Source organism: Scyliorhinus torazame, chromosome 2 (assembly GCF_047496885.1).
Source record: "Scyliorhinus torazame isolate Kashiwa2021f chromosome 2, sScyTor2.1, whole genome shotgun sequence".
Taxonomy (NCBI): domain Eukaryota; kingdom Metazoa; phylum Chordata; class Chondrichthyes; order Carcharhiniformes; family Scyliorhinidae; genus Scyliorhinus; species Scyliorhinus torazame.
The window spans coordinates 295,811,449-295,832,245 of NC_092708.1; the positions used below are offsets into that span (position 1 = coordinate 295,811,449).

At 46.1% G+C, this 20,797-nt stretch overlaps 1 protein-coding gene across 3 annotated transcripts in view; it reads right to left on the reverse strand.

Moving 5' to 3' along the window:
* Positions 1-1,229: 1,229 nt before the first annotated feature.
* Positions 1,230-20,797, reverse strand: part of snx6 (sorting nexin 6) — a 78,155-nt gene continuing 58,587 nt past the window's right edge. For all 3 annotated transcript variants that reach the window (XM_072488616.1, XM_072488609.1, XM_072488625.1), the window contains 3 exons: positions 11,712-11,871; positions 10,950-11,035; positions 1,230-1,841 (listed from right to left, as the gene is read on the reverse strand). In XM_072488616.1, the coding sequence (XP_072344717.1) occupies positions 1,788-1,841; positions 10,950-11,035; positions 11,712-11,871 (300 nt within the window). In that variant the 3' untranslated portion in view covers positions 1,230-1,787. The remainder of the gene's footprint in view (positions 1,842-10,949; positions 11,036-11,711; positions 11,872-20,797) is intronic.

Consider the following 20,797-nt stretch of genomic DNA (forward strand, 5'->3'; position numbering starts at 1 on the left):
AAATAAGCAAACTGCCATATTAGCTGATGACCGGTTAAAAAATGTTTGGCTTAGCTTGGTGTAGTAATTACACAATGTTTGCCAGTTTATTTCTGCCCTTCAGAAACTTTTGTATGACCTTTATCCAACATGAGCATTACTCTGAAATTTCGCCAATTCTGGATTCAATATTACTTATCAGCTAGAATATTAAACAGTCATGCTTAAGAGAAAAGAATCTTGGGCTACAGCTAAATAAGTGTGAAAGCTCATGTCATCACTAGATATTTTGTGAAAGGAACATGCAAAAATGTCTTTCTATGTCCACTGGAACTGTGAAAAAACATCCAGCAATACAATAAAACTTTAGCTTTTCTCCTTCCAAATTTTGATTCTATCTAGTAAGGCTATTTTGATTTGTAAACACTGTAGGCTGGATGCAGAGGTTTGTGGTAATAAGAGTTACAAACCAGAAACACATTGGCATGCTAAAGTACACTTCCTTACTTACAAGTTAACAGTGTACAACATTCTTTCACCGCCATCTATTTAGTATATCACTCCCTTAAAAGGAGGGAATTAAAAAAAAATTTTTTTTAAGTGCCCCGTTTCCCCCCCCCAATTAATGGGCACTTTAGCGTGCCCATCCATCTACCCTGCACATCTTTGGGTTGTGGGGTGAGACAGGGAGACACAGGGAGAATGTGCGAACTCCACATGAACAGAGTCCCGGGGTGGGACTGAACCCAGGTCCTCGGCGCCGTGAGGCATCAGTGCTAACCACTGCACACCCCATAAGGAGGGAAAGGTGAACAGTTGACAATATGTTGCTTTATGTTCAATGTAGAATTCAATGCAGAATTATTCAAATGATGCAGTATTACTCTAATTTGGAGTATAACAGAACTATTTCTGTGTCAGTTACTTTCGCACCTAGAAATTTAGTTTGAAGTTCATGGTTTGGCAGACAGCACTTACCAGAATGAGTAAATGTTGCTAGTATGGACTGAGTTGTCAAATTTCAGACCTTACCGGGAAGGCAAATGGAAGAACTAGAATGGTATGGCTCAATGAAAATGGAATCACATTTTAGTTATAGAGAAGCCCAAAAGTTCCTCTTTCAGTTCGTCCAACAGGCATCCTGCAGAGGGAGCTTTGTGTTTTACAAGTTGCTGCTAAATTATCAGTAGAGAACAACAGGAAACCATGCTTACCCAGTAATTAAGCTAATAAATCAAGGTATGAAGATATTCTCTCATTTACCAGTTTATTTTACAATGGTTAGGAATCATTCTACAAGTTTAAGGCAGTTATACTTAGAATTTGATTTAGAAACTATACTCAGTTATAACATAAATCGTTAAGTGTTGTTAATATAAAAATGAAGACTAATTGTCATATCATGTTGGAATAGCAGTAATGATCAATCAATGCATTTGTGACAATATTGAATACATCTATATGGTATTTATATTTTTCTTTAAAAAAATTGTAATTGGGCCTTTGATAATCGTAAAAATGAATAAAGTTGGCAACCAAATATACAATAGTCTCAAAGACATTGGCAACTGCTGAAGAAAATATTTTGGTTTTTGGAGAATCAAATACAAATGGCGTGCTATGTGGCATCACAGAGTTGGGTTTTCTGCACTGAAGTTTCTCTTTTCTGGTCAGATGTAGTGGTGCTGTTTCCTTCCAAAATACTTGTAACATCCTGGCTGCAAACCTTCTCTAAGGAGCCAAGAAAGCTTTTTTCCTTTTTAGACTTGGTGTACACAGCCCTTGTTAATGCAACAATCATATAGCAGTTAGTTGTCATTTTTAAGTGCCAGAAGGCAGCTCTGCAGTAACTGCAAGTGTCCCTGTGGAAAACAAAAGAAATCACTTGCTAGAATCTTGAGGAAATGAGATATCTGGTTTGGTGCAATCATGCAGGATCGGAATATAAATGTTGCTAATCATTCAAAGGTTAGGCAACACTTTGTGCTATTCACTTACAAAGTACAGTTTTATGTTGCCTTAAATACTTATAACATTCAAGGGGTTTAGATAACAAGGAACCACGACTCATACAGATGTTTAAGATCAGTATTCAAAGGCAAGGGGGCAAACAAGCAAATCTGCTCTCAAAAAGTGCCCACAAAAGCACTGGAAAATTCGACCGGGGACAACCAATGAGGGAACCACCACCCTCGTATGTAGAAGGGACAATCTGCAAGGAGCTGCCCCTCCACTCAGTGCCTTCCCAATGTGTACCGCTGATAGGCTCAGCTAGGTGCATGCCTGTAAGCACGCGCGACGTGTGTGGTGAGACTGGCCAGAGAAGAGGCTGCAATGAGGACAGAACTATTTAAAGCCAAAGAAATATGCAGCTAACGGGAAGACAGGATGTCACTAAGGCAATGCATTCCTTGCAAATGAATGTGGAGTCTCTAGTTTAACGATGCGCAAGTTCAGAAGTTAAAGAAAGAACAAAATGTAGTCGATACTATTATGTTGGACATTGTGTTAATTGGATAATTTAATACCAAAATTTTATTCCGTAACAAAGATTTGCATTTATGTGTTATCACATCTCAAAGTGTTTCATACGCTGTGAATTACTTGAGGCGGTGACTGTGTTAAGAGACAAATATGCAACCATTTTACATATACTGAGATCCCAAACAGGAAAGGAAGACTTGCATCCCAAGTGGTTTACAGTCAATGCAATGTATTAGAAGTACAGTTACGTTTCCTTTATTACAACAGTAATGAGGTAAGCGATCAATTAATATAGGGGAGTCGAGGACTAGGGAGCGTAATCTAACAATTGGACCACATAGGTTGTAGAAGTTTGGCACTCTATTCCACAATTGAAAAAGGGTTTAACTGCCTGGTTAAAGTGTTTACATTTGTGCAACTGTGATGAAAATGCATTAGCTGTGACCTCACCAGTCTGTAGAAGTGTGTTCAGGGTGATGGCTTTTTATGTGTAGATGTATGTCAGTTATTCTGAAAAATACATTTGCTGCTAACTTAGCCTGTTGTCTTGTGCCAATTTACATACTGTGGTGTCTAGGAAATTAATGCTTCCCTTGTGTGATTTGTCTTCAAGCTTAATGGAGGATGTTCTTTGGAACAGGCAAGGAAAGAAACAGGTCATTCAGCAAAAAAATGGTGTAAGAAAATAGATGCAAGGTTATAAAATAGCTGTTGCTTTAGCCAGAAAACCCACCGTCTATAGCTACAGACGATAAAGAGCTCCTAATGAAAGATCATTGACCATAAACATCAATTCTATTTCTCGCCACAGAAGCTGCCTGACCTGCTGAATATTTAGAGTACCCAATTCTTTTTCCCCCCAATTAAGGGCCAATTTAGCGTAGCCAATTCACATGCCCTGCACAACTTTTTGGGTTGTGGGGGTGAGACTCATGCAGACACGGGGAGAATGTGCAAACTCCACACGGACTGTGACCTGGGATTAAAGCCAGGTCCTCGGCACCCCCACCCCCGCAAGGCCCTCCCCCTTGTCAGTGTCAAAGTGGCACCCTGCAGTTCAAGGGTTGGCACGATGGTGGTACCTTCCCAACAATTGATTCCAGGGTGCCGACCGGGTTCATTCATGGGAGGTAGAGGTTGGGGGGTGGGCTTGCGCTGCACTGAGGGGCTCAGGTCGGGATTTCTTCCTGGGCTGGGGCTCATTTGGCTGCTCGCTCCATCTGCAGCTTTGAAATCCATTAAACAGTCAGTATGTTAAAAATTAAAGTTCTCATATAATAAAGTGAAAGTGTTCTCATTTGTACCCCTAAACCCTTTAAAAAGTTTGTCAGTATGCCAGGTTTAAAGGTTTGTGAGATGAAGTTAAAAGTTATCCCATTTGACTTCCGGGTGTGGCGATGACCAGCTAAGTCGCACGTTTCGGCAGCTCCCGGTGGAACGGACTTTTGGGCTCTTGATAGGAGCCCCAACGGCAATTTTAACGGCAAAAAACACTGTGCTGTAATCCAGAAGGGAATCCCCCCTGGACACGGATGGAAAAAAGAGAGGAAGGTGGCCGGATTGCGGTGGATCCTCTAGAGCAGCGGCCAGGAAGGCAGGCACAAAGCAAGACGGCGTCGGTAGGAGGCAGTTTAATATGGGGCCCTGACCAACAAGAGTTCCTGCGGCGTTGCGTGGAAGAACTCAAAAAGGAGATGAAGAAGGAGCTGTTGGCCCCGATATTACAAGCGATTGAGGGGCTAAAGGAGGAGCAAAAGACCCAGGAACAGTAGCTTCAGGGCGTGAAGGCAAAGGCTGCTGAGAATGAGGACGACATACAGGGCCTGGTGGTGAAAACGGAGATGCACGAGGCACAACACAAAAGGTGTGTGGAAAGGCTGGAGGTGCTGGAGAATAATGCGAGGAGGAAGAATCTAAGGATTCTTGGTCTTCCCGAAGGTGTAGAAGGGGCGGACGTCGGGGCATATGTGAGCACGATGCTGCACTCGTTAATGGGATCGGAGGCCCCGACGGGTCCGCTGGAGGTGGAGGGAGCCTATCGAGTTATGGCGCGAAGACCGAGGGCTGGAGAAATTCCTCGAGCCATAGTGGTGAGATTTCTCCGATATAAGGACAGAGAGATGGTCCTCTGATGGGCAAAGAAAACTCGGAGCAGTAGGTGGGAGAACGCGGTGATCCGCGTATATCAAGATTGGAGTGCGGAGGTGGCGAGAAGGAGGGCAAGCTTTAATCGGGCCAAGGCGGTGCTGCACAAACGGAAGATTAAATTTGGAATGCTGCAACCGGCAAGACTGTGGGTCACACATCAAGGGAAACACCACTACTTCGAAACGGCAGATGAGGCGTGGACATTTATTGTCGAGGAGAAACTGGAGTGAGCGGGCCATAAAAAGAACGTTAGGGACAAAGTGGGGGGGTGAATATGCGGGATGACGGGGGGGGGGGGGGGAAAAGAGGGAAGAGATGACTTCCCAAGTTGTTAATCCTGCGACCCTGTAACTTTTCTCTCTTCCCCATGTCATGGGGGAGGGAGGATGAGGAGCTGAGGGCGCCGGCCATTGGGGGCGGGGCCAAAAGGGAAGCGCGGGCTTTGTTCCCGCGCTATGGTAATCACGGCGGGAACAGGGAAGCAGGAAGGAGGGGGCCTTGCACAGTGTGAGCCGAGGTCACGGGGGGAAGCCGAGGTTGGCCAGAGTTTGCTGACTTCTGGGAGCAACATGGGGGGTGCAATTACGCTAGTTTGGGATCTAGCGGGGGGGGGGGGGGGGGGGGTAACTGGGTTGCAGCTGCTGGGGAGAAGGGGGAGCTGGTATGGGGGGGGGGGGCGCCGCATGGGGGAGATACGGCTACGTGGGAACCGGGTGAGGAGCTGGATTGGAAAAGGAGATGGCTAGTCGTCAAGGGGGGGGGGGGTAAAGAGCCCCCCAACCCGGTTGATCACGTGGAATGTGAGAGGGCTGAATGGGCCGATTAAGAGGGCACGGGTACTCGCACACCTAAAGAAACTTAAGGCAGATGTGGTTATGCTTCAGGAGACGCATCTGAAGCTGATAGACCAGGTCAGACTACGCAAAGGATGGGTGGGGCAGGTGCTTCATTCGGGGCTAGACGCAAAAAACAGGGGGGTGGCCATACTAGTGGGGAAGCGGGTAAAGTTTGAGGCAAAGACTATAGTGGCGGATAGTGGGGGCAGATACGTGATGGTGAGTGGTAAATTGCAAGGGGAGGCGGTGGTATTAGTGAACGTGTATGCCCCGAACTGGGATGATGCCAACTTTATGAGGCGTATGTTAGGACGAATCCCGGACCTAGAAGTGGGGAAGTTGATAATGGGTGGAGATTTTAATACGGTGCTGGACCCAGGGCTGGACAGATCGAGGTCCAGAACTGGAAGGAGGCCGGCTGCAGCTAGGGTGCTTAAGGACTTTATGGAGCAGATGGGAGGAGTAGACCCCTGGAGATTTAGTGGACCTAGGAGTAAGGAGTTTTCGTTTTTCTCCTATGTCCACAAAGTTTATTCACGGATAGACTTTTTTGTTCTGGGAAGGGCATTGATCCCAAAGGTGACGGGGACAGAGTACACGGCTATAGCCATTTCGGATCATGCTCCACATTGGGTGGACCTGGAAATAGGGGAAGAAAACCAACAGCGTCCACCCTGGAGAATGGACATGGGATTATTGGCAGATGAGGGGGTGTGCTTAAGGGCGAGGGGGTGTATTGAAAGGTACTTGAAACTCAATGATAATGGAGAGGTACAGGTGGGAGTGGTCTGGGAGGCACTGAAGGCAGTGGTTAGAGGGGAGCTGATATCTATTAGGGCACATAAAGGAAAGCAGGAGGGTAGGGAAAGGGAGCGGTTGTTGAAAGAACTTCTGAGGGTGGACAGACAATATGCGGAGGCACCGGAGGAGGGACTGTACAGGGAAAGGCAAAGGCTACATGTAGAATTTGACTTGCTGACTACGGGTAATGCAGAGGCACAATGGAGGAAGGCACAGGGTGTACAGTACGAATATGGGGAGAAGGCGAGCAGGTTGCTGGCCCACCAACTGAGGAAAAGGGGAGCAGCGAGGGAGATGGGGGGGGTGAGAGATGAGGAGGGAGAGATAGAGCGGGGAGCGGAGAGAGTGAATGGAGTGTTCAAGGCATTTTACGAAAGATTATATGAAGCTCAGCCCCCGGATGGGAAGGAGAGAATGATGTACTTTCTGGATCAGCTGGAATTTCCCAAGGTGGAGGAGTAGGAGAGGGTGGGACTGGGAGCACAGATTGAGTCGGAGGAGGTGGTGAAAGGGATTGGGAGTATGCAGGCGGGGAAGGCCCCGGGACCAGACGGATTCCCAGTTGAATTCTATAGGAAATATATGGACTTGCTGGCCCCGCTACTGATGAGAACCTTTAATGAGGCGAGGGAAAGGGGGCAGTTGCCCCCGACTATGTCAGAGGCAACGATATCGCTCCTCCTAAAGAAGGAAAAAGACCCACTGCAATGCGGGTCCTACAGGCCCATTTCCCTCCTGAATGTGGACGCTAAGATTCTGGCCAAGGTAATGGCAATGAGGATAGAGGATTGTGTCCCGGGGGTGGTTCATGAGGACCAAACTGGGTTTGTGAAGGGGAGACAGCTGAATACAAATATACGGAGGCTGCTAGGGGTAATGATGATGCCCCCACCAGAGGGGGTAGCGGAGATAGTGGTGGCGATGGATGCCGAGAAAGCATTCGATAGAGTGGAGTGGGATTATTTGTGGGAGGTGCTGAGGAGATTTGGTTTTGGGGATGGGTATATCAGGTGGGTACAGTTGCTGTATAGGGCCCCGATGGCGAGCGTGGTCACGAATGGACGGGGGTCTGACTATTTTCGGCTCCATAGAGGGACGAGGCAGGGATGTCCTCTGTCCCCGTTATTGTTTGCACTGGCGATTGAACCCCTGGCCATAGCATTGAGGGGTTCCAGGAAGTGGAGGGGAGTACTCAGGGGTGGGGGGGGGGGGGAGAAGAACACCGGGTATCTCTGTATGCGGATGATTTGTTGCTATATGTGGCGGACCCGGCGGAGGGGATGCCAGAGATAATGCGGATACTTGGGGAGTTTGGGGATTTTTCAGGGTACAAACTGAACATGGGGAAAAGTGAGTTGTTTGTGGTGCATCCAGGGAAGCAGAGCAGAGAGACAGAGGATTTACCGTTGAGGAAGGTAACAAGGGACTTCCGGTACTTGGGGATCCAGATAGCCAAGAAGTGGGGTACATTACACAGGCTTAACTTAACGCGGCTGGTGGAACAGGTGGAGGAGGACTTTAAGAGATGGGACACGGTGTCCCTGTCATTGGCAGGTAGGGTGCAGGCGGTTAAAATGGTGATCCTCCCGAGGTTCCTTTTTGTGTTTCAGTGCCTCCCGGTGGTGATCACGAAGGCTTTTTTCAAAAGAATCGAGAAGAGTATTATGAGTTTTGTGTGGGCTGGGAAGACCCCGAGAGTGAGGAGGGAATTCTTGCAGCGTAGTAGGGACAGGGGGGGCTGGCATTACCGGGCCTAAGTGAGTACTACTGGGCCGCCAATGTTTCAATGGTGTGTAAGTGGATGGGAGAGGGGGAGGGAGCGGCGTGGAAGAGATTGGAGAGGGCGTCCTGCAGGGGGACTAGCCTACAAGCAATGGTGACGGCACCGTTGCCGTTCTCACCAAAGAAATACACCACAAGCCCGGTGGTGGTGGCTACATTGAAAATTTGGGGGCAGTGGAGACGGCATGGGGGAAGGACGGGAGCTTCGGTGCGGTCCCCGATAAGAAACAATCATAGGTTCGTTCCGGGGAGAATGGATGGGGGATTTGGAGCATGGCAAAGAGCTAGGGTAGTACAACTGAGAGATCTGTTCGTAGATGGGACGTTTGAGAGTCTGGGAGAGCTGACGGAAAAATATGGGTTGCCCCAAGGGAATGCATTTCGGTACATGCAATTGAGGGCTTTCGCGAGGCAACAGGTGAGGGAATTCCCGCAGCTCCCGACGCAGGAGGTGCAGGATAGAGTGATCTCAGAGACATGTGTGGGGGATGGTAAGGTGTCGGACATATACAGGGAAATGAGGGACGAGGGGGAGATCATGGTGGATGAGCTGAAAGGGAAGTGGGAAGGGGAGCTGGGGGAGGAGATTGAGGAGGGGCTGTGGGTTGATGCCCTACGTAGGGTAAACTCATCGTCCTCGTGTGCCAGGCTAAGCCTGATACAATTTAAGGTGTTACACAGGGCGCATATGACTGGAGCACGGCTCAGTAAATTTTTTGGGGTAGAGGATAGGTGTGGGAGATGCTCGAGAGGCCCAGCGAATCACACCCACATGTTCTGGTCATGCCCGGCACTACAGGGGTTCTGGGTGGGGGTGGCAAAGGTGCTTTCGAAGGTGGTGGGGGTCCGGGTCAAACCAAGCTGGGGGTTGGCTATATTTGGGGTTGCAGAAGAGCCGGGAGTGCAGGAGGCGAGAGAGGCTGACGTGTTGGCCTTTGCGTCCCTAGTAGCCCGGCGCAGGATATTGTTAATGTGGAAGGAAGCCAAACCCCCAGGTGTGGAGACCTGGATAAACGACATGGCAGGGTATATAAAGTTAGGACGGATTAAGTTAGTGTTAAGGGGTTCGGCTCAGGGGTTCACCAGGCGGTGGCAACCGTTCGTCGATTACCTCAGAAAGATAGAGGGAATGGAAAAGAAGTAGACAACAGCAGCAACCCGGGGGGGTGGGGGGGGGGGGGGGGGGGGGGGGGGGGGGGGAGGGAGGAATCGAACGGACTCTCAGAGATGTTATTGTATATGTATAATATGTATAGGTAGTTTTAATAGGTAATTGTATATTGGATTGTATTTTTGGAGAGTATTTTTTCTTTGTTCTTTACAAATATATGAATAGGATGGGAATAGAAGGATACGGACCCAGGAAGTGTAGAAGATTGTAGTTTAGTCGGGCAGTATGGTCGGCACGGGCTTGGAGGGCCGAAGGGCCTGTTCCTGTGCTGTACATTTCTTTGTTCTTTGTTTGTTCTTTGTATTTATTTTGGACAAGGCAGTTGCCATTCAGTTCTGTTTTTGTTTATATATTATTTATTTATTTGTTTAAAACTGGCCAGTTATTTATATTGCTTTATTGTTGTGGAAAAGAAACACTACGTATTGTTATGTTTGGCCAAAAATCTTGAATAAAATATATTTAAAAAAAAGTTATCCCATTTAACAGGTGGAAACCTTCGGAGGTGGTTTACACACAGTCAATTTCTTTGCCCTTTAAAGTTAAAAGTCTCTTTGTATGGCTGGAAGGCTGAAAGTTTTGAACTTGATTGTTTACATTCAATTTCACATTCCATTGCCATACTGAAAGCTTTTTGATTGTCAAGTCGAGTTAGTTTCAAAGCGGAGAATCAGATTGTTTATTTTTAGAGCCCTGCAGGGATCAATTAACTCAGGGGAGCAGGTGTTTTCCTAATCAATTAAAAAAAATTAGTCTGTTATTGTGCTTCCTAGAAAGTGCAGCCAAACGAATCCCATCCCAGGGAAGCCCCTCAAGTTGAGCACAAGACCTCCTGGCCCCAATCTCCCATGAAGGATCCCCTCGGGCACCCTGGAAGAATTGTTGCGGGGGTATTTGCCACCCCTTGGACTACAAACCAACAGGTCCATGTGCCTCAATACATGCACCAAAGCATCCCAGCTGGCTAGCGAATGGTGCATCCTGCCCGTCAATGACATGTAAAATAGCTCTAATGAGCTATTTGCATGGTTCTGCCGAGTTGGGGCAGGGAGCCCAGCTGTGACGTTAGGAAATTCGCTACGGCTGGCGGGGTAGACATGGAGAATCATAGGGGTCTGCCTGGCATGAATCCCGATTTCGGCCCGAGACAGACCATTCCGAATCCCACATCTAGCAGGTGGACCCAGAGGATCCTGGCCAGTGTCTTTGGTATCCTTGATGTTTCATTGGAGGAAATGTCTGCTCGCCCGGTGCTGGATATGGGACAAGTAGGCTGACAACAGAGACAGTTGAGTGATCAAAGTTGTGGTGAGGTAGAAGTGGATGTCCACAATATGTGCAAGAATCTGATGCTGTCTTTAGGTGCTGTTGCCAAGGAGCAGCACATGGATGAAAAATAAGTGTGGGAGTCAGGACCAGAACCTTGGGGGACCCCAGAAGTAATGGTGCAGGAGTGAGGAGAAGCCATTGCAGGAGATTCTTTGGCTGCGACTGGATAGCTAAGAGTTGAACCAGGAAAAGGCAGTTGGCTCAGCTGGGCAGTGGAGGAGAGGTGTTGTAGCATGACGGTGTAGATTTGTCAGAGTGAAACAAGGCCGAATGCTTAACTCGGGGAATTTGATGAGTGAGGAGGGAGATGCTGTTTGGTCCTTGCGTTGCAAGTTTAAAAAAATGTTAAATATCAACACATTTAAAGTAAGCTCTATACTTAAGGATTTTAAATGGATGTAGTACTTCAAAAACATTACCTTAGAATGCTTTAGTTCCAATTCTGCCAATTCTACAAGATTTTTTCGAAATGCTGCAACTCTTCGAGTTTTGAAGTCTATAAGTTCTAGGAACAAAGATTAATTATCAAAGCTACATGATCTCAGGGAAGACAAATATATCTTTAATCGCTAAGACAACTAATGACAGATGCTCAAATGCATACTCCATTCCTGATTTGTCCAATTACTCCTAAATAACCTGTAAGATATGATCATTATGTCATCAATAAAGGCACCATGAACTGTTGGCAAAGGAAGGTTTTTTTTTGGGGAGGGGGGGGGAAATGATGAGTGCTCCCCAGCTTCCCACCACCATGCCATCTTAACAGTGGCAGAGAAGATGTAGACAGCCCTCCTGTTCAGAAGCCAATTAGGCCTTGAAAGTGGAAAATGAGGGACCTTTTTCTGACTGCTGCATTTTATCAGCACCATGTGGGCCCTCCGCCACATTGGGAGAACGCCTGGTGGCCTCCCTGCAGTCTTTTGATTGTGGGGGGGGTGGAGAGATTTGGGGGATTTTGCATTATTCAGGCATTTTGATCCCTTGGACAGCAATAGTATTCCCCATGGCAAAACCCCAACAGCCCTTTACGCTGCTCCACTACTCAATTGATAGCCAGAGAATAATATTGACAACTCTCTTCAAAGCAGCTCAACAACCACATGCAAAACATTCAATGGTCACAGAAAACATTGCTTATAAATGGTACTTCTGAAATTTTATGATAGTAAATCATTTACCTTGTTTTGCTGACTCTGAAAGTTTCTCAAATTTCTGACAACATAACTGCTGATTGGTCTCAGCTTGAAGCACATCTTTATTTTTTGCTCTTGATTTATCCAGTAGTTTGTTTGCGTTTTCATAATCCACTAATGACCTTGCTCGTCTATAAAGGAGGTCCTATATACAAAGTCAGACAGCTTGAATAATTTTATTTTAAAACAGTGTATACAAAGTCCATGAAAATTACACAAGATTATACAAATTGAACTTGCGCATATTATTCAGTTTTGAACGTTTCCACTACAGATGTTTTGATGCTTTGCGTTAAGTAAAAGTCAAAAAGAAAGGCAATGGAAAACATAAATATTCTTACAATTATGTTATACAATGTCTGAGAACATCTCAGTAAAAGAGGCAATGGGACTAGAAAAGATAATTCTGCTAAATTACACTAAGTACTGCAATGCTGCAGAAGGTATTCACTACTGTTCTTTTTCATTTAAATCGGTTCCTTGTGAGCAAGATCTCTAGCCAGGGCACTTGTGTGGAGAAATAGGGAGAATTATAGACCGGAAATATTGGGATTTGCCTTGTGAAGTTCTTCATTTGAAGGAGGAAGTGAAGGATTAAGAAGACCACACACTGGGCAAATCTGGCACCGCAGGCATTTTCTGGACGTTACCCACTGGTACCCAAATCTATAGTAGGCGAGCTTACTTCGACTGACAACTTGGCAAAGCTGTAGGTGGCTCATTTTATCAAGTGGCAATAACCAAGTTGTGGCTACTGCCGATAGCTGAGGAATAGCTTACAAGAAAGACTTCAGATAATTGGGATCACAGAACATTGGAAAATGAATGGTTCCAGCACAGGCAGAGGCTCTTTGGCATGTCATGTCTATGCTGGCCCTCTGAAGGAGCAATTCACCGACTGTCTTTCAGATGATAATTCACTTCCCTCTTGGAAGCTTCACTTGAGTCTGCCTTCGTCACACACTCAGGTAGTGCATCCACATCTGAACCATTGTGAAAACATTTTTTGCTCATGAGGCTATTACTTCTATTATCAATGACCTCAAGCCTGTGCCCTCTGGTTCTTGAGCCCTACACCAATAGGAACAGTGTCTTCCTATATATAGGGTGGCACAGTGGTTAGCACAACTGCCTCACAGTACCAGGGACTCGGGTTCAATTCCGACCATGGGTGACTATGGAGTTTGAATATTCCTGTGTCTGCGTGGGTTTCTTCCAGGTGCTCCTGTTTCCCCTCAGTCCAAAGATATGGTTAGGTTGATTGCCCGTGCTAAACTTCCCCTTAGTCCAAAAAGGTTAGTTCGGGTGACAGGGATAGTGTAGGAACGTGGGCCTAGGTAAAGTGCCCCTTTGGAGGGTTGGTGCAGACTCAATAGGCTGAATGGTCTTCTTCTGCATTGTAGGGATTCTATGATATCCTTCCCCTCATGATTTTGAATATCTCGCCCAAAGCTTTTCTCAACCTTTTTTTCTAAGGAACCGTTCCAACTTCTCTAATCTTCCTATGTAATTGACTGTCCTCATCCCTGAATCTATTCTCGTGAATCTTTTCTGCACCCTCTCAAAAGCCTTCACTTTCTTCTTGAAGTGTGGTCGCAATACTCCAGTTGAGGCAAAACCAAAGTCTTACACATGTCTAATATAACCTCCTTGCTGTTGTATTCTCTGCTCCTATCGATAAAGCCCAGAAGGCTGTAATGCTTAATTAACCACACTCACGACCTGTCCTGCCACGTTCAATGATTTATGCACCCCCAGGCCCTCAGCTAATGCACCCCTTTCGAATTATTCTTTTGATTTTTTAAAATAAATTTAGAGTACCCAATTATTTTCTTCCAATTAAGGGATAATTTAGAGTGGCCAATACAACCCTGCACATCTTTGGGTTGAGGGGGGTGAGATCCACAAAGTCATGGGGAGAATGTGCAAACTCCACACGGACAGTGATCCGGGGTCGGCATCAAACGCGGGTCCTCGGCGCCGTGAGGCAGCAGTGCTAACCACTGCACCATCGTGCCATCCTACCCCTTTTTGAATTATACCCTTTATTGTCAGGGCATCTGCTGTTTGTTTCCTGTTTATTCCCTTATTCCTTTTAGTTTTGCTATTACCATTTTGATCCATAGATGAAGAATGGACCTGTGCCTTTAAATTGAAGCAGAGGATTGCAGCAGCAGGAGATCAGCGATGACTTCATTTTATTAATTTGGCTGATGGCCAATGAATTGGCCAAATGAGGCGGTGCTCTTCCTGATGGCAGGTGGTAATCGGATCTGGTCACACTGTTGCTTTTTGGTGTCACAAGGCTTGTGTTTTCGTTTCACTTTCAATTGTGCAGGCTGCATGGAGGAACCTAACCACCTCACTCCTGGAACATCCAGTTAATTCTCACCAAAATGCCACTGTGAGAACCACCTCCCCCTGCAGAACTGACTGTGCAAACAGAATCCAGAATCTGATAACTCTCTCGCTCTCCAGACACTGATGCAAGCGGAGACCAGAATCAGGTAACTCCCTCCATAACAGGCAGGTCTGAAGCTCTCCGGAAAGGATGATATACTGAACTGCAAAGATCATTACATGCTGTAGACCAGAGACTTTAAACCACACTCATACTGTGAAGAGAGTGTACTGAAGAACCCAGCATCTGAAGCATAGATTCTTTCACCTTAATCCTCTTTATTTTCCACCCTTTTCCTTCCCCTTTGTGTTTGTCGGTCTTGTGTGTGGGTAGAGAGTGGGGCAGTTAAGAGGCGGGGGGGGGGAAGAGGGGGTTAGGTGTTAAAGAACATTTAACCAAATGTATCATTGCATATTTCATATTTGTTCTAGTTATAAATAAATAAGAATTGTGTTTAAAGCTACACACCTGGGGACTGTAATTATTGTGACGCCAATTGCCAAAGATTTGGGGTATTTTTATACAAATCATCGGTTAATTCACTTGTGTTGTGCCTCCAGGACGAGGGGGGCTAGAGTTTACCACACACTTACCCAAGGGGTCATAACAACCTCCACATGCTTTCTATCAAAATGAATCACTTCATGCTTCTCTGCGTTAAATTTCAACTGCTTTTTTTGAACAAGGGTGTAAAATAAAATAAAGACGGGAGTAGCTGTAAACCATTTAGCCCCTCGTGTTTGCTCTGTCATTCATAGATTTTATCATAGAATTTACAGTGCAGGAGGCCATTCGGCCCATCGAGTTTGCACCGGCTCTTGGAAAGAGCACCCTATTCCCATAACCCAGTAACCCCACCCAACACGAAGGGCAATTTTGGACACTAAGGGCAATTTGTCATGGCCAATCCACCTAACCTGCACATCTTTGGACTGTGGGAGGAAACCGGAGCACCCGGAGCAAACCCACGCACACACGGGGAGGATGTGCAGACTCCGCACAGACAGTGACCCAAGCTGGAATCGAACCTGGGACCCTGGAGCCGTGAAGCAATTGTGCTAACCACTATGCTACCGTGCTGCCCTATGTCTAATCTGATTTTATCTTTAGCTCCACTTTCCTGGCTGTTCTCCATAATCCATTGCTCGTGTCTCGAACATTTGCAATTCCCCAATTGTATGGCACCGCCCCGCAGTCTAAGAAAGATTGGAAAATTACTGACAGTGCCTCTGCAATTCCCACTTTCACTTCCTTCAGTATCCTTGGATGCATTTCAACAGATCCTGGTACCTTATCAACTTTAGGTACAGACAGTCTGTCCAATACTTTCTCCTTATCAATTCTAAACCCAAATTTCTGAATTGCTTCCTCCCGCCATCACTAGGAAATTATGGACCAGTCAGTCTCACCTCAGTGGTGGGGAAGTTACGAGAAATAATTCTGAGGGACAGAATATATCTGCACTTGGATAGATATGGATTAATCAGGGACAGTCAGCGTGGAATTGTTAAAAGAATGTTGCGTTTGACAAATTTAAATGAATTTGGGGTAACCAGGAACGTTGATGAGGGTAATGCATTTGATGTGGTCTATCTGGGTTTTAGCAAGGCTTTGATCAGGTCCCTCATGGAAGACTGGTCAAAAAAGTAAGGGCCCATGGGATCCAAGAAAAAGTGGCACATTGGGTCCAAAATTGGCTGCAGGGCAGGAAGCAGAAGGTGATGGTGGAGGGATGTGTCTGTGACTTTCCAGTCGGGTTCTGCAGGGCTCGGTGCTGAGGTTCTTGCTATTTGTAGTGTACATTAATGATTTGGACTTAAGTGTAAGGGGTATGATCAAGAAGCTTGTGGTGACAGGAAAATTTGTAGGGTGGTAAATAGTGAGGAAGATAACCGTAGACTGCAGGAGAATATCAATGGACTGGTCTGGTGGGCAGAGCAGTGCCAAATGGAATTGAACCTGGAAAAGTGTGAGGTAATGTGCTAGGGAAAGGCGAACAAGGCAAGGATTACACAATGAATGTCAGGATCCCGGAAAGTACTGAAGATCCAAGGGACCTTGGGTGGTGCAGATCTACAGATCCCTAAAGGTGATAGGGCAGGCAGATAAGGTGGTTAAAAGGACAGAGATACTTGACTTTATTAACCGAGGCATAGGATACAACAGCAGTGAGGTCATACTTGAACTGTACAAAATGCCGGTTAGGTCACAACTGGAGTACTGTGTGCAGTTCTGGTCACTGTATTATAGGAAGGATGTGATTGCGCTGGAGAGGGTGCATTAGAGATTTACCAGGATGCTGCTTGGGCTGGAGGGTCTGGGCTTCGAGGAAAGATCGGATAGGCTGGGTCTGTTTTCCTTGAGGTAGCCACGGTTGAGAGGGGATGTGATAGAGATGTAAAAGATTATGGGGGACATAGATAGGGCAGGTCGGAAGGCACTTTTTCCATTAGTAGATGGGTCAATAACCAAGGGACATAGAGTTAAGGTAAGAGGTAGAAGGTTAAGAGGGGAGTTGAGAAGTTTTTTCACCCAGAGGGTAGTGGGAGTCTGGAACTCACTGCCTGAAAGGATGATTGAGTCAGATACTCTCATAACATTTAATAAGTATTTAAATATTCACTTGCGCTGCCATAACCGCTAGGGCTACAGGCCAAGCGCTGGAAAATGGACTTAGTGTAGTCAGGTCTTTGTTCAACCAACTTGGGCATGATGGGCTGAAGAGCCTCCTTCTGTGCTGTAAACATCTATGAATCTATGCTCAGTTATATAAGTTTGCCGGCTAACGTTTGATTCCAATTTATCCGGGCCAGATCCATTCTTAGCCCATTAAGGAGTAGTAAGGGCGTGGAATGCCCTGCCTGCAACAGTAGTGGACTCGCCAACACTAAGGGCATTCAAATGGTCATTGGATAAGACATATGGATGATAAGGAAATAGTGTAGATGGGCTTTAGAGTGGTTTCACAGGTCGGCGCAACATCGAGGGCCGAAGGGCCTGTACTGCGCTGTTATGTTCTATGTTCTAAAGTTGGCTTTCCAAGGCTCCTTTCTTTACTTTTCCATAGCCAACCTAAGCCTTATGGTAAAGCCGGCATGGTCACCAATATGTTCCCCTATTGACACTATTGGCAGTAAAGTAAAATACTAAGATTGCTGGAAATCTGAAATAAAGAAAAAAAATGCTGGAACACACACAGGTTGGGCAATTGAGTTTGTAGAAAACTTGCCTTAAATCGGAGCGAGAGCTGGTGCAGAAATAAAATACATGCATGTATTCCACTGCTTTGGTAGTTGGGAGTAAAGCTCACATGCAGGAGAAGAAACTAGGTCTCCCTTCTACTGGGCCTGAATTATGTCTTTCATGGGCCTCCATCCCACAAGGCTAAAATGCCAGGTCATCCTTAGCAGATTAGACAATTAAAGAGTTTGAATTCCCTGACAAATCTTCAGCTTCAGAAACAATGTTGTGTCAAATTTGTAGATACAAAATAGCCGCCTTGGCTCGGACAGCTTCTAAACCCTATATAGGGCTGCACCAAATGTTCTGCTCTCCTGAAACCAGGCACCCTGGTTCCAGTTGTCAGGTACCTGCCATTAATATACACTGATGGTGCGCCAAGGAAAACTGAGGTGCTCGACATTGACATCAAGATCAGGAATCCTGACTGATTTTCCTCTTCTCATCATGCACATTAAAACCTGCAATACAATAAAACACATCGCAAAGGCCTGCTGTAATACCCCACTGCTTTAACACGGCACTAAGCAGATATCTGGGCTAGGGGGTGGATTTTAACCTTACATGCCCACCAAAACCAAGCAGATGGACAATTAAAATGCTTTGGTGACTAACCAACTAGAAAGCCTCTAAAATCCCAAAGTTTCTCATACTAACGGACACTTTGCCACCTACCCAGATCTGGCAGACTCCCAATTCATATCTGCTAATTGTAGTCTGATGATGGCATTGAGCCCCAGAACGATCTTAATTTCAGCATTCCCGCCAGTTAAAGACCAACATTGAGGCAGTTCAGAAAGTTGAAAAATTTCAATTTCAAAAATTTCCAATACTTAAATGCCACCTTTAACTCACTGCAATGTCGCTAGGCACCTCACAGGAACATTATAAAACAAAGTATGATACCAAACTACATAAGGAGGTTATGTCAGATGACCAGAGGTTGGGCAGAGGTAAGGTTTAACGGAGGAAAGCAAGATAGAGAGGTGGAGAGGGTGAATTCCTTACACCTTTCCAGGTGAATTCAAAGATAAGAATTTTAAAGTCAAGATGTTGCTTGATGATGGCTGACGTAGGTCAGCGAGCAGAGGTGATAGGGAAACAGGACATAGCTGCCTGTGCCTTATCATGCACAAAGTTTTGGATGACCTCAAGCTTACAGAAGGTAGAATGTAGAAGACCTGTGGAGTGCATTGGATAATCTCAAGGTAACAAAGGCATGAATGAGGATTTCAGTAGCATATACTGAGACAGGGCACAGTTAAAGGTAGAAATGTGCAGTTTTAGCGATGGCATGAATAGGAGGTTGGTAGTGATTTGTTATGTTCTTGGTGCAACATAAGCGGCTTCCTTGTGGTGCACTTGACAAAGGAAGGTTCAGACGTGGAGATAACTTCAACACGTTTATTAAACTATTTACACTTCTATTACTCAGGTTCGACACTACTGCTAATCCTACTATAGCTACCCAGACTGACTAACCAGTTGCTGCAATCCACGTGGTGGGTGTAATATTGAATCAATCCTGTGTCTCTACTCACTGACTGTCTCCACTGGAAAGAGGCAGATCAGGTGTGTGGTGTCCTTTATATATGGGTTGGTGTAATGCCCTCTTGTGGTCGTGTCACCTGTGTGTATCGTGAATGTCCATTGGTCGTGTCCTATCTAATTGATCTATTGGTTGTGTGTGTGTGTGAGATATCTCTTGTGCTCCCTCTAGTGTCTAGCTAGCCTATATGTATTTTTACATTATGCACATCACCACACCCCCCCTTTTTTATGTTACAGATTTTCTGCACACCTTTGAGAAAATTGAACAAAAAACAGGTAGCTAGGTTAAGGTATATACAAGTCATGGGAACAGTGATTAAACAATAAGTCCAAATCATTCGTGTGAGTCCAAAAACCATCAATCATCATGGTGAAATGTCTCTCTTGGTTATGAACGCCATCAACGTCCCTGTGCCACAGGAACCAAGAAGTGGTCAAATCACTTCGCTGTCTGATTTGGAGTCCCTTTCTTTTTCGATGTTTGTGATGATGCTGTCAGATGGCATCTTGTAGCTAATAAGATATTGACGTTGAAGAGGTACCATCAACAGTATCATTCGAGGTCATGGATGTGCCATATGGTGAAGTTGGATAAGACTGTACATACTGGTTCTGGCCACATGCTGTGCTGGAAGGGTGATCCTGCGGAGAACCATTGAAGCTTGTCGAATTGGAAACGGAATTGCTGCTCGCATAAATACCTGGTGGTGGTGTGAAACTAGAACCTTGCATCTGATAGGAATATTCCATCTGGCCAGGCTGGGGTGCAGCAAATCCTGGGCTGTAACTAAGGCATCCAGTCTGTAGTGCAGATTGCGCTTGCGGTAGTCCTCCTTCGGTCTTGATTCCATTAGTGGGCAATCCGTAGTGCTGGCCTGTTTGAGAATATGCTGCATGGACTGCTGGCTGCTGCATGCCTGAATACTGGGTTCGCCCAGCATGAGCCGTCATTGGCTGCACTGCTGGTGTGGAAAAAGTGTGTAGATATAGCTGTGGTGAATATTGGTGTATTTCCCTTGGACTGTAGCCGCTGCTTGTTATTACTGACCCAGTGTAATTGTTAAGTGATCCATCTCCTGTCGTTGTGGCATCTGCTGTCACCCTGAGCGTGCTATCACTGAGGTTGCAGCACTCCCTGTCTCGAGTAAAGTCCGGATTACTCAAATCAGAGTCGGCGTTTGGATGCTCCCCATCTGGAGTCTGGTCTGTTTTAACTGAGTCAGTGTTGGTTTGTTGGTGCCCCCCGTCCGGAGTCTTAGCAGGTTCACTGGAGTCAGCTGAGATTTCTTGAAGCTGCACGCCTGGAGTCGGAACATGCAGGAATGCATTGACTTGTGGAGAGGTTCGAGCGAATGAGGGTGGAAGTATCATGTTGTCACTGGAATCACCAGTGGTCTCACAGTGATCGTCGAGTACCTCTGTACACACTAGCAGTCTGTCACTTTGCACATCTTGCATGGGAAGTGGGAAGCTGTCGTCACTCGTCTCACATGCCGTGGTTAGAGCCCCAGTAGCTGCTTGTTGGTCACTTGGGTTGGGTAAATTGTCAGAGTCTTCATCTGGTGGTGCAAAGAATGTGGGTGGACTGTCATTGTCTTGCTGTTGTCCTTCATTTGGACTTGGACTGTCATCGTCGCTTTGCTCTTCACTGTAGCATGATAGACTGTCATGGTCATCCTGCTGCGCACTGGAGCGTGGTAGACTGTCATAGTCTTCTTGCTGTTTACTTGAGCATGGCAGACTTGCATCGTCTGCCGCTAGTTGGTCAGAGGAGGTTGCTAGACCCTCATGGTCTTGTTCCTGCAAGGACTGCGCGTCGGAGTATTGCGTTGTTTCTATCATGGAGGCTGTCCACGAGCTCGCTGTGGAGGCTTGTGAC